The 14725-nt window shown below is 42.4% G+C and overlaps 1 protein-coding gene across 1 annotated transcript; it reads left to right on the plus strand.

Moving 5' to 3' along the window:
• The first annotated feature begins 6200 nt into the window (after positions 1–6200).
• Positions 6201–12856, plus strand: leng9 (leukocyte receptor cluster member 9). Its single transcript, XM_008118475.3, has 2 exons — positions 6201–8189; positions 9705–12856. The coding sequence occupies exons 1-2, from the start codon at positions 8037–8039 to the stop codon at positions 11271–11273; spliced, it is 1722 nt and encodes a 573-aa protein (XP_008116682.1). The 5' UTR covers positions 6201–8036; the 3' UTR covers positions 11274–12856.
• Positions 12857–14725: the final 1869 nt, after the last annotated feature.

The following is a 14725-nucleotide window of genomic DNA, read 5'->3' on the forward strand; positions in this document are numbered from 1 at the left end:
TAGGTCGTGGCTACTGGTGGCTCCCCGAGTCTGAGAAGTGTCAAAATTATAGTTCTCCAAGAATATACTTTTTATTTTATTTTGGGACTGCTGGGATCCCTGTGGTTTTGCCGAAAGGGAGTGTGGAAGGGAAATGGGTGGTGAAGTCATTTTTTTTCCTATTTTATGGCCTTACTTATGTAACCTCACATTTGTCCTTCTGCCTCCATTTATCTCTGTTTTTGAATGTGAAAAAATAATTTCCTTTAGTGACTGTAGGACTTGGGAACTGTTCCAAGTGGTGGCAAGTATTCAGCCGCAAAGTGACATCTTCCAACTGCAAAAAAGATCAGGGCAGGGCTCTGTTCTCCATTCATTCCCCTGAGGAGAAGGTAAACTCTTCCATTGTTAGCCTCCTTGATTCACTTGCCAGCTTTATACCTGAAGCTTACATCTTAGGGCCCTTCCACACAGCCCTATATTGCAGAATATTAAGGCAGAAAATCCCACGTTATCTGCTTTGAACAGGAATATTTGAGTCCACACTGCCATATATTCCAGTCCAAAGCAGGTAATGTGAGATTTTCTGCCTTGATATTCTGCAATATAGGGCTGTGTGGAAGGGCCCTTAGACCCCTGTGAATAAATGCAGCAGCAAAAGTGGCTCTCTTATGTACATTTATTATTTTGTAATAGCTCACTTTATGGATTCCCGTGTAAGAAAATGTCTATATAGCCCTCCCTTCCCTACATCATGTTAATTTTTGTCCCTGCTAGCACAATATTTGTACAGTGACCAAAAAAGTGTTTGATATCTCTTGTAATTAAAAACCAATTAGTTTCGGATACTTTTCTTGGTGTTTTCTTCACTCATAGTCTTTCTTCCCTTGGTCGACTGAGGTACTGAATCAACTTAATGAATACTTATTTTCATTTACCCAATCATCATCTCACTCGTCGTTTTCGACTCTTTGTGACCTCATGGACCAGTCCATGCCAGAGCTCCCTGTTGGCCGTTGCCGCCCCCAGTTCCTTCAAGGTCGAGCCAGTCACTTCAAGGATACCGTCCATCCATCTCGCCCTTGGTCGGCCTCTCTTCCTTTTTCCTTCCATTTTCCCCAGCATCATGATTTTCTCCAAGCTTTCCTGTCTCCTCATGATGTGGCCAAAATACTTCAATTTTGCCTCTAATATCCTTCCCTCCAGTGAGCAGCCGGGCATTATTTCCTTGAGGATGGACTGGTTGGATCGTCTTGCGGTCCAAGGCACTCTCAGGATTTTCCTCCAGCACCAGAGTTCAAAAGCGTCTATCTTCCTTCGCTCAGCCTTCCTTATGTTTTAATAACCCAGGACCTTGGAGTGGAGTACAAATGAAGTCAATTTAAGCAATTTAAATCCATTTAAAATTCAAAACAGTAAAAGCATTTTAAACAGGTTAAAAGCATATTAAACATTTGAAGAGGTTTACAAGGTTGTCTCTCTGTCCGTGCCTTAAAGCCCGCTGTCGACTTATGGTGACCTTGTGAATTTCATAGGGTTTTCTAAGAGAAGGAATATTTAGATGTGGCTTCACCAGTTCTTCTCTCTGAAATATAGTCTATAGCACTTGGTACAGTTTGGCGGTCTCCCATCCAAGAACAAACCAGGGATGTCCCTGCTTAGCTTACTAAAAAGGAAGAGATTTGGTGCCATGTGGCTGATACACAATAAAGTACATGGTTTTTTAATCATGTCAGAAGTGAATTGAGAACATACTGCAAGCTGCTTCTGGTGTAAGAGAATCTGCCATGTTCAAACATGTTGCCCAAGGGACACCCAGATGTGTTACCATCCTGCGAGGGGCTTCTTTCATGTCTCTGCATTGGAAGCTAGGGCTGACAGATGGGAGCTCATCTCATCTCACAGATTCGTACCTCAACCTTTAGGTCAGCAGTTCAGCCGGCACAGGGGTTTAACCCATTGCGCCACTACGGCTCCTAAGTATATTGCGGGAGAGTTACAGTGATGGCAATAGTGTCAAAATTGTTACCAGGGGCTTGTCTACATGAGCCCAATGACTCAGAATCACTGTACAGTAGATCCTGGTTGTCTTCATGGTATTCTCCACTTCTGGTAGATATCTCAGGATAAACCAGATTAACTTGTTTTAGAACCCATATTAAAGAAAAGTCAGGAAATGCTCTAGAGTTTGCTTGAAACTGCAGAGCAACCCTGTGGCTTTGGTACAATGGAGACAGCAGATTCGGGTTCGCTTCAGACGACATGATTGCAGGTCAAAGACAGTGTGGTCACCTCCAGGGCATTTCTACTCTGGACTGGCCCAAGATCAACCCACCAGTGTAGATAAGGCCTAAGTATCTCCATCTCCAACTGACGCTCGGGTGCCAGAGCTAAGAGGGAGCCATGAGGACAGTTCCATCTTGTCTTTTTACATCAGCTAGAGGCCCCTATCCGCAATAACATGCTATGCTAGTTTTATATCTGGAGCAGAATGAAGAAGGCAGGGCCGGGAAGACATCTTTCCACCATGTCTCCTGTATCAATTTAATGATATAATGATTTATAATAATATTATACTATACTAATATTATAATACATTGTATATACATGTAATATTAATAATAATATTATGATGTAATACAATGTAATAATAATTATAATTCACTATTATAATTGTATATTTATATTACATGCAATATTACTAATAATATTGCGATATAATTGTATAATATAATATATTGTATGTATATATACTTGTAAACCGCCCTGAGTCCCCTTCGGGGTGAGAAGGGCGGTATATAAATGTCGCAAATAAATAAATAAATAATAAGTAGCTATTCTGATTGCTTGGTTTATTCATCTGTAACTGTCATCAGGCCCAGAGAGGTTACTTATACTTTGGCAAGAGAATGATGTTCATTCTCCAATATGTTGTGTTTGACAACTGAGATGCCCCAGCAGCAAAGGCCTTCCCTCATGCAATGTCCTCACTCCATGTGTTCTCATTGGTGACGCATGAAGGAGAGTTCCTCCAGTGCATCTTGGGCGGGCAGATGCGGCCGGGGAGAGGTGCTCCTTCAATTACTGAGCTCTCAAAATGTGTCCCAATCTTTCAAGTAGATGTTATCTGCTGCTGTCTCAGCACATCAACTACCACAGCACATGTGTTCTTAGTTGATCAAAATTGGTGTGGTTGCATAAGGTACACGCCCTTACCTGTGGGGTTTCACCATTAGAACAATGTCTTTCATTGCTCAAATGAGAGAGGTTCCTTTCTCTTAACAAACATGTGACTGATTTACACAGCTGAGTAATGTTGGTGCCATTTTGCCCGTCACTCTTAATATGGGCATATTGGGTTCTGGAGCATTTTGCTCTACTCAAACTACTTTTGTTGTTTAAAATTGAGTAAGGGAAGCAAACCTGAAAGATTCTTGTATTTTCTGTTTCAACACATACATCAGGAAGACTTGGAAGGTTAATATATTGCTCCCGGGGGCAAAGAGATGTTTGTTGTTAATATGGCAGATGCATCTCTCCTCGCTCCGTTCTGTTTAACACTACCATCCAAAAGCATCTTTTTATGAGTTCTGCAAAACCAGTGGCTCAGAAAGAACAAACTGAAATACAATTCTTGTCACATGGAAACAACTCCAAATAAAAAGCTATTTTTTAGGTTCTCCATGAACCTCTGAAGGTCAGTGCTGTGCCCACCTTTAAGAGCAAAGACAGACGGTTGACTATCTCCTGCTCACCACAGGCCACTAAGGAAAGTGGATCCTCTCGTGATGTGGCTGTTTCAGAGAAGGAGCAGCAAATACTAGAGTTGTGTGCAGTATTTGTTTCATCTGTTTAATTCGTGTATTCATTTCGTATCGTCCACCCGATGCACGAAACGAAAGATACCATTTTCTGATGAAACAAATGGTGAAAGAAAAGAGAAAGCTGCACGGACACCGTTTTCGGGCTGCGTAACAATAGTTACTCTGGGACCCCAATCAGGTACTGACAGAGGGCTGCCTTCCCATTACAGCTGATGTGTGCCAAAGGAAACTAATAATAATATTAATATTAATAACAATTGTTACTCTGGGACCCTAAGCAGGGTCTGACAGAGGGCTGCTTTCCCATTACAGCTGATATGTGCCAATGGGTGATAAAAATAATATTTATATTAATAACAATAGTTACTCTGGGGGACTGAGCAGGGTCTGACAGGGCTGCTTTCCCATTACAGTTGATGTTTGATTCAGTCAATCAAGTCACGGCCCTGACTTTGCAAGACCTGAACAGAGCTTGGCTTCCAGACCTTTGACCATTTTGGTCGCCTTTCTCTGGACTTGTTTCTGCATATCAGGATCCTCCTTGAATTGTGGTGCCCAGAACTGTACACAGGTGAGGCTTGGCCAAAGCAGAAGAGAGCCTTCAAAAGCTTGCAGAAGTTGTACAGATTGCTGGATTCTGGATTTTGGAACTTGTCACAGGCACATTTTGCTTGTTTAACTTCTATAGAGAAGGGAGGAAATCAACAAGAAACCAGATGAGCAAAGGGAATCTGGGGCAAAGGGATGGTGAAGTGAAGAAGGCACCCTGGTGAAGACCTTGGGGAAATTGAGCCCTTGTTGTTTGCAGACTCTTTTAAAGAAGTTTCCTTTCAAAATAAGAGGAGCGAGGGAGCAGGAACCTCAGGGTGAGATGGTGAAATGGACCGGAGCCCTGCTTAGAAAGAGAAGGCAAGCTTTGCTTTTGTCCCAGTAAACTGGGTCTGCTCCAGCTTGCAGTGCTAGAGTTCAGGCTTTGCCTCAGACCCAGGGAGGCCGGTTGTTGGCTCCCTTTCCCGGCAGCCGGGGAATTGGATCAAAGCAGAAGCATTTGCTGATGGTGCTCCCAGCCCCCACAGTCGACTCCAGCTGCAACACATCTCTCCCTCCCCTTCCAATTGGGCCTTATCTGGGACTCTGGTGGCTGCGTTTGCTGGTCGATCCCAGCTGCGAATTTCCTGCCGGAGGATAAACAGATTCAGGGGCCCTCATTGACACAAGCCAGGCCTGGCAGGCAAAGGGAAGCGTTGCAAAGGCAACCTGTGAGACGCAGCAGCTGGAAGACAGGCGGATGGGAGCCCAGTCCTCACAGATAAAGCCTACAGTTCTGGAATCAACATGCATTGCTAGACAAGAAACAGGGCATTTGTCTGCCCATGCGTGTCATTTCTCCCACTGTTATGTGTCAAGAGCCAGTGTGGCACAGTGGTTTGAGTGTTGGTCTATGAGTCTGCAGACCAGGGTTTGATTCCCTGCTTGGCTATGGAAACCTTCTTGGCGACTTTGAGCCCCAGAACATCCCATTTGTCATAGGATCATCGAAGGATTGGAAGCAACGAAGGCACACAAATACAACAACAACAACAACAACAACAACATGCTTTCAAGTTGACTCTGCGTTATGGCAGCCCTGTTACACTATGTAACGTTTTTGTACCTGAATTATAAATATCATTTTCTAATGAGTTCTATTATTTTTTATCATGTCAGAAGCGACCTGAGAACATATTGCAAGTCGCTTCTGGTGTGAGAGAATTGGCCGTCTACAGAGACGTTTATTTATTTATAGAATTTATATTCCGCCCTTCTCACCCCGAAGGGGACTCAGGGCGGATCACACCACACATATAGGCAAACACTCAATGCCTTTTAACATAGGACAAAGACAAACAACATAGCTCCGAGCGGGCCTCGAACTCATGACCTCCTGGTCAGAGTGATTGATTGCAGTTAATTGCAGCTGGTTTGCTCTCGTTGCCCAGGGGATGCCCTGATGTGTTACCATCCTACTGGGAGGCTTCTCTCATGTCCGCGCAAGCTAGAGGTGACAGGCAGGAACTCACCCTGTCTCATGGATTCAAACCAGCAACCTTCAGGTCAGCAGTCCAGCCGGCACAAGGGTTTAACCCATTGCGCCACTGTGGCTCCTAGTTTATGAGTTCTGCCATAAAAACATAGGAATAGTTTATTAAACTGCAAAAAAAAAAAAAAAGCTTTTGCGGGACATCCTGCAGCATATTTTGCTATAGTTTTTCAATGAATATCTCATAGAGTTGTTGAAGGCTTTCGTGGCCGGAATCCTGGGTTGCTGTGAGTTTTCCTGGCTGTATAGCCATGTAGGTCTGACAACCTAGCAGTTCGAAAACATGCAAATGTGAGTAGATCAATAGGTACTGTTCAGGCGGAAAAGAAACAGTGCTCCATACAGTCATGCTGGCCATGTGATCTTGGAGACATCTACGGACAATGCTGGCTCTTTGGCTTAGAAATGGAGATGAGCACCGACTAGACGTAATGTCAGGGGAAAACCTTTACCTTTACCTATGGCCATGTTTCAAAAGCATTCTCTCATGATGTTTTGCCCACATCTATGGCAGCGTAAGTGGCTGAGGGAGAAAAGGCTCTGAAGCTGTTAGGAATGGTGGGAGTTGAAGTCCAAAACACTTGGAGGGCCCAAGTTTGCCCAAGCCTGCTCTAACCACTACACCCACTGGCTCCTCTATCTGCTGGAAAGGAGATGCCCACCTTTTGAGCTCCCTCCCTCCTGAGACACCCCTCTCCCCAGCATATTTGTTCAAAGGCGGTGGCTAATTACCTTTCAAACAAACAAGAGGTGCCAGGGCTCGAAACCGGTCTGGGAACAACACCTTGTTTTCAAACCCTCCTTCCTTAACGCCCCAAGTGTGGGAATTGCTTGTAATGATTACTCGGCAGTGAAGAAAAGACACTCTGCCCATGCTTCAGGGCATCCTTGTTTGTTTGGTTTTTAACAAGACAAAGCTAAGTCCAGGAATGAATTAAACTTTGGTAAAAGTATTTGATTATGTGAGGGATATACAAAAACAGGCTGATTTCAGATTTATGAGACTTTTAAAGAAAACCCACTCGTTTTTGTGGAAAGTGTGATTGGGATTTCAGAGTGGCTGTGGATATACAGTATTGTAATATTTAGTCGTTTTAATGACACATTTTTAATTTTTTTTACATTTTTATGTTAATACATTTACATTGTTTTATTTTGCATTGTGTCATATTTACAGTAGAGTGTCACTTATCAACATATACGGGCCGGCAGAATGTTGGATAAGTGAATATGTTGGATAATAAGGAGAGATTAAGAAAAACCCTATTAAACATCAAAATAGGTTATGATTTTACAAATTAAGCACCAAAACATCGTGTTATACAACAAATTTGACAGAAAAAAGTAGTTCATTACACATTAATGCTATGTAGTAATTACTGTATTTACGAATTTAGCACCAAAATATCATGATATATTGAAAACATTGACTACAAAAATGCGTTGGATAATCCAGAACGTTGGATAAGTGAGTGTTGGATAAGTGAGACTCTACTGTATTGGGTTGCTGTGAGTTTTCTGGGCTGTATGTCCATGTTCCAGAAGCATTCTCTCCTGATGTTTTGCTCACACCCATGGCAGGTATCCTCAGAGGTTGTGAGGTCTGTTGGAAACTAGGAAAATTGGGTTTATATATCTGTGGAATGTTGAAGGTGGGAGAAATAACTCTTGTCTGTGTGAGTCGGGTGTGTGTTGCAATTGGCCACCTTGATTAGCATAGAATAGCCTTTCAGCTTCAAGGTCTGGCTGCTTACTGCCTGGGGGAATCCTTTGTTAGGAGGTGTTAGCTGGACCTCATTGTTTCATGTCTGGAATTCCCCTATTTTCAGAGTGTTGTTCTTTATTTACTGTCCTGATTTTAGAGTTATTTTTTTAATACTGGCAGCCAAATTTTGTTCATTTTCATGGTTTCCTCCTTTCTGTTGAAATTGTCCACATGCTTGTGGATTTCAATGGCTTCTCTGTGTAGTCTGACACGGTGATTGTTAGAGTGGTCCAGCATTTCTGTGTTCTGAAATAATATGCTGTGTTAGCTGCCTTGAATCCCTGTTATCAGAAGAAAAGTGGGCTAAAAAGAATAAACAAAATTGGGGCACTTCCGCCCCCTGGTGGCCACTCTGAGGAAAGCACCCTTTGAATGTCTCCCTCCCTCCATGCATGCAGTGCAAGCAAGCTCCTCCCTATCCAGGAAGCAAAGTCTGAATCATAGAAAGAAGTGGAAAGACAGTTTTACTTTTGGAGATAACAGTGCCCAGGAGTTGCCTGTATTTAGGCTGAGGAAGAGACTGAGAAGCCTTCGAGAAAAGGTAATGATCCCCCTCCCCAATATTCTGTATCCCTCTCCTTCCTTTTTCAGTTCTAAGGGTAGTTAGATTACTTATAATAACGTCTATAAGGGAAGTCAGTTTCTTTTAAAAAAAACTTTTATGTAGAGGAAGAGGGCTGGATAATTTGAGGCAATTATGAGTCTGATGTAATTAGCATTTAGCTTTGGTAGTGTATATTAAATGTGTGGTTATGTTGTGTATTGTATGTTTTCATATCAATAATAAAGTTTATGGGGGGAATCATCAAAAGGTGGTTAGAAGAACTGGATCAGTAATCCTAGAAGCAGTGCTTGCTTTCATCAATAGATGGTGCGGAGACCCTATGGCTAGATTTTGGTCCCCTTTATAGCCCTCTCCTGGCACCTACATATCCATATGGCTATGTTGTCTCTCATACAGTTAGTAGGTGTCCTTAAGGACTAGAAATTATGTCCCTTATTATGAGAGATACCCCTTATTATAGGGCGGGAAAAGCTTGTCTCTTATAGGGCAGGGAGATGCCCCTTATTGTTGGAAACACCCCCTATTTGAGGATTAGAAAATTAAAGTGAACAGGACACAATAAATCCTGTATTTTGGGTATAAATAACCATATAAAGATTGTGGGCAATATGTTAATTCTACAAGGAAATACAAACACAGTAAACTGAATGGCTACTTCCTCATTGTCAACTTTGCATGTCATGAATTTCAGCCACCCATTACATAATATTTCAGTTGTTGTTGTTGTTGTTGTTGTTGTTGTGTGATTTCAAGTCATTAATGACTTATGGTAACCCTTTCACATGGTTTTCGTGGCAGAATTAGTTCAGGTGAGTTTGCTCTTGCATTCCTCAGAGGTTGAGAGAGTGTGACTTGTCCGTGGTCACCCCATGGGCCTCTATGTAAACCCCAGTGTCAGTGCTCTAGTCCAAGGCTCACACTCAATATTGGCAGTCTGTTGCTATTTTGAAAACCTGGCAACACTAGCTTGTGGAAAACTACCAAATGATGATGCCATTTGGTAGTTTCCCAGATTTGTACAGCATGTTTCATTATTCTGGCTCTTTTAAAGCTTTGTAGCATTGCACTGTCTCAAAGAATATTGATTCCCAGCAAGATCATAGTTGAGCTTAGATTTAAACCGAGGATTTCTTGATTGGGTTGTTGTATGGGTGGCTGTATGGCCATGTTCTAGAAGTATTCTCTCCTGACGTTTCGCCCACATCTATGGCAGGCATCCTCAGAGGTTGTGAGGTACCTCACAACCTCAACCCTGTGATCCTGGCCATGAAAGCCTTTGACAACACGATTTATTGATTCATACTCCCAACTCCTTCAACATCACACTATATCTCTCAATCCAGACTAGATCCCCCAGTCCAACATTTTCATGAAAAAATATCTGATTCTGTTCTTCAAATAATTCTTTCCAGCTCCTTGACTTCCCTGCATTGTCCCTAAACACTACATAAAGGCAAATGGAAACAAACTTTTATCTGCTTTCTCTTGTAGATTGATTTTCCATTTGTGGTGATGGCTGAAGCAGATCTCTCCCTGGTGAAAGAACCTACTGGGCTCCTTTCTGACAACTCTGTGGAACCACTGGAAGACCCCAGTTCAGTCCAGACAGAGAAGCTGTCTCCTGAAACCAAGCCTACTTGCCACTTTTTCCTAGAAGGACGTTGCCGCTTTGGTGCCCGCTGCCGAAACAGTCATCCTGGTGACACGGCCGACACCAGTCATGTCGAAGAGCACAAGCTCATCTGCAAGCCTTCCGAACTCCCAATGAGCAAGAAGCCTCCCATGAAAACAGCGGAGGATGTTATCTCCCGTCTCCTGTGGGACCACCAAGTACCAACTGAGTCCTTCTCAATCGGTTACCTTGACCGTTTTTTGGGGGTGGTGGAGCAACCTTTCACCGCTTTCTCCTGGGAGGATTTGGCTTCAGCTGGGCCTGGCGTGTTGGCTATCCCCAAACACAGGATTCATTATTTCAAATACGGGACTCGTGTGGTGTGGGACAAAGTCAGTCGCACGGATGATGTTTTTGGGTCCACCGGAAGTGGAATAACCATCTTGGAGGTGATAAAGGAAGAAGAGGAGAAAGATCAGGCCGTCAAAGAGAAGAACGACAACCATCCTTCAAATGAAGGTGGAACAAAGGACACATCTGCTGTAGGACAGAGGGTGGCCAAGGACAGTGGAGAGGAGGAGGATGTGTTGGTTTCAGCTGGAGAAAAACAGCTGAACAGGACGGGGACTGGAAATAATGAGGACAAAGAGACTGGGGAAGCCATGGGTAGTTTGAAATTGACTGGAGATATGTATGTCTCCCTGGATGGCAACACTGTGACCGAGGGGATGGAAACAGGGTTAGTCAGTTCAGCTGCAGATGGAAAAGTGGATGAACACATCCTCGGCATCGAAGAGGAAGGTGAACCACAGACGGACTGCCTCATCTTGGAAAGTGGAGCAGGGAAATACTTCCCTCGTCCTAACAAGCGTCCCACCCATTTCATGGCTATCCGTATCACCAGCCCTGAGATCCTGGAAGCTGTGAAAGGTTTCCAAGATGCCCTTTGTGAGCTTCGCCCAGACTTGGCAAAGTTCTGCATGCCCTTGGCTAGTTTACACCTCACCCTTGGCCTACTGTGTTTGAACACCCCAGAAGATATTGACAAAGCGGTTGCGGCTCTCCGAGAGCTACAAACCAGCAGGCAGCCTCTTCTGCCTCCAGGCCTGCTGCTCTCCTTCCAAAGGGTTGAGACTTTCTTTTCACGGGTGCTCTATCTGGCTCCAGCTCCTGTGCCTCAACTGGGTAGATTGGCCCAAATGTTGGAAGATGTCTTCAGCAAGAAGGACCTGCGTGTAGTTTCTCTTCCAGACAAAGAGAAGCTCCACTTGACCATGGTAAAGATCTCACGACGGAAGGGAATGCCACAACTGCCGGGAGACCTCTCATGGATTCCCACAATTGAACATTTAGGAACACAGGCAGTAGAGACGTTACGCTTATGCAAGTGTGGGACAAGTTCAACTGATGAGTTTTATAACACTGTGTATCAAATAGATTTATATTGAATATATCATGCCACAGGATTGCAGCTTTAAAGCCCAGATTTACTCTATGTAGGAGAGCTGGACCAGCAGCACCCCATGAGAAGGCCGACAGTGTGGCAAGCTCTGCTGGAGGATAACAGTTGGCCCTCATTTGTGGTTTTGATTATTTAATATTTTCTCTCTAGGGATCTTCATGTCCTCAATGGTCAAATTCCAGCAGCTGTTAACTATAGAGGCATGCTGGAGAACCTAGAGAGAATACTTCTCTAGCATTTATAGGCCATCCAGAACAATTCTTTTGAAAGTTGATCACAGGATCGCACTGAAGGACCTAGAGAGGCATTCTCTCAGGTAAAAGGTGTTTTTTATTAACATTTCCCCCACTTTCACAGGGGTCTTGTGCTTCTCACCCTAGCAAATGTGGAGGGATGACTACTTTCCTTGGCTGTGCAACACAAAGCAAATGCCTTCAAGAATCAGCTTGTCAATGGATGGAGGGTAGAACTACATGGAAGCATTTGCCTATAAATAGCAGCTGGGCAAATGCATTGTACCTGAATACCTTCCTGTTGCCATTAGCTGCTCAGGAAAAAACGTTGTGAAAGGAGGAAATAGATATCTCCTTATATCATTTCTTTATAGGTAATTGTATTACATTATAATTGTTTTAATCAAGTAAATACAATGATATTTTTGGATTTTATGTTAAATTTTGATCGGTTTTGAATCCCAATTCTTTGGTGAACATAGAATATACATATAAGATGATAGGTAATGCAAGTAACTCAAAAAATTCACAGCAATGATGGCATTAATGTGATAGGATTGGAAAAGGACAGATAATGGCAGTTTAATCCCATTTCAAGTTAACCTGTGCTGGCTGCCTCAAAACAGATTTCCATGGTGGTAAAACTCGGCAAATATAAAAATCACATTTTATCCTGAGGCACAAAGCAGCAGCTAACTGCCCATTTAACTTCCCCAAGCTAGAGAAATAAAAAGGTCATTGTATTAAAATAAAGTGCAGGGTTTATAATAGAGAAATGTCATCTTTTCTATGTCAGTTTTTTTTTAAAAAAAAGTTAATACTCTAGAACTTCTAATAGAGAAGGAAAGTAGTTTGTCTGATATGGCTTGCCCTTCAGTGCCACACAAAGCATGGCTTTGTAACAAGTATATAAACATGACCCAAGCCTTAGTCCTAAGGCCCTTTGAAATGAAAGGCAAAGAAGTATGCTAATTGTCATGACTGTTTCTCATGACAAACTCCAAGCACCATGTACACGCAGTTTGCTAAAATGGAGAAGACTCTTTGGTGGGCTGAGACTCAAAGCCTCCTTGTGGAATTGTTAAAAACCTCCAAAACCCAAAGTTGTGGTCATGGGTGACAGAGATGGTGACAACTTTCCTTTCTGGTAGTTCAATCCACACACACTTTATTTCATGAACAAAATCATATTATGCATATAATTCCTTTCAGATGATGTAATATGTATATGAAACATGAATTTTGTGTTTAGACTTGGTTTCAATCTCCAAAATACCTCATTGTGTATGAAGATGCAAATATAGGTATTCCAAAATAAAAACATGGAAATCAGAAACACTTCTGGGACAAGTTATTTTGGATACAGGATACTCAACCTGTAGCAGCTACATCAGCAAAATAATGTAGATGATACTCACTTTCACCATTGTTTCTATGATGCCTGCAAACTGGCTTAATAAAATCTTTATTTCTAAATTTATGAGGAATAAAAACAGAGCCAATGGTAAATGTCCATGAATGTGTGGTGTTTACGCATTGTAAGATCACAGATGTGGTGTGGGGAAAATCACACTCACTGTTTATGTGACTAATATGGGGAAATTTGCTCAGACACTAATTTCTGCAATCCCCTCTAAATAAGCTGCTCTTCAACAATACAGATGATTTAAAAATGGACAAAGTAACTGCTTAATTCCATGTTAATTCAACTCCCATCCCTCCAAATAGAATATCTGCACATCATGGTGTATTTCTTGGTGGAAATGAACGAGGGCACATAAACAAAACATTAGGTTAAAAGAGCTAGCTCAGGCATAGGTAAACTTTGGCCCTCCAGGTGTTTTGGACTTCAACAGCCAGTAGGCTATTAGGAACTGAAGTCCAAAACACCTGGAGGGCCGAAGTTTGCCCATGCCCGAGCTATACAGGATACTGGCAATTTTATTTTCATTTTGCACAGCCAAGAGTCCGGTGCTTGGCCTGAGGCAGGAAGCAATGTCCATTTACCGTGCAACACCAAGGCAACTTCTGCTTAGTTCTTTGGGGCAACTAAAAAGCAAAAGAAGTAGAGGATGAAATTATTTAGATCCTCTGGGGTATGCGTTGTTTGGATCACCTAGAGCAGGGGTCCCCAAACGTTTTAAACAGGGGGCCGGTTCATGATCCTTCGGACCGTTGGAGGGCCGGACTATAGCTGGCCACTGAGCAATAATAATAATAATAATTCCAGCATATCTATCTTGTTTGCTGTGTCATACAATAAAATAATAACAACAATAAAAAAGAGGGTTGGAAAACTCACCCGAGTTTTAACTTAGTGTTCATGTGGCCCGCCCTGGGTTTTATTGCTTTTTCTGAATTTTGGGTTGTAATGTATGTTATTATTTATTGTATTGTTAAATTGTGTTATGTGTTGTTTTATATTTTGTTATATTGTATGATTCTGGGCATGGCCCCATGTAAGCCGTCCCGAGTCCCCGTTGGGGAGATGGTGGCAGGGTATAAATGAAGTTTTACTATTATTATATTAAGAGACCCTTAATTGAGTCCAATCCCCTTCTGCCTTTGTGCACCGAAAGCACAAACAAAGCACCCCTGACAGATGGCCACCCAGCCTCAATGTTTAATAATAATAATAATAATAAAGAGGGTTGGAAGAGACCCTTGGGCCATTGAGTCCAATCCCCTTCTGACTTTGAGCACCGAAAGCACAAGCAAAGCACCCCTGACAGATGGCCACCCAGCCTCAATGTTAATAATAATAATAATAATAATAATAATAATAATAATGTGATTTTGTGATACGAAATCCAGCATATCTATCTTGTTTGCTGTCGTAAAATATAATAATAATAATAATAATAATAATAATAATAATAATAATAATAATAATAAGGGTTGTAAGAGAAGAGGAGACCCCTTGTGCCATGGGGGCCGGATAAATGGCTTTGATGGGCCGCATCCGGCCCCGGGCCTTAGTTTTTGGGACCCCTGACCTAGAGCAACATTACAGAAACTTGGGACGTATATCCTAAACTCTCAGGCCCATTCCTTTTTATTGTAGTCTCCTTTCATGGAAAAACTGGACTGTTATAACCACAAAGATAAGAACACCTAATTTTGGGATCATTTGGAAATGTCATTTCTTTTTTTTTAAATGCCAACTCCCAGAATCTCGAAGGCATCGTGGCTGCTAGCTATGCTG

Source organism: Anolis carolinensis, chromosome 6 (genome assembly GCF_035594765.1).
Source record: "Anolis carolinensis isolate JA03-04 chromosome 6, rAnoCar3.1.pri, whole genome shotgun sequence".
In the NCBI taxonomy this organism is placed as follows: Eukaryota; Metazoa; Chordata; class Lepidosauria; order Squamata; family Dactyloidae; genus Anolis; species Anolis carolinensis.

Bases quoted from the DNA above. Each gene is read 5' to 3' on its own strand.
- leng9 (XM_008118475.3), top strand. From the start codon at position 8,037: ATGCATGCAGTGCAAGCAAGCTCCTCCCTATCCAGGAAGCAAAGTCTG. The intron at 8,190-9,704 runs GTAATGATCCCC...TTTCTCTTGTAG, and splicing joins TGAGAAGCCTTCGAGAAAAG to ATTGATTTTCCATTTGTGGT.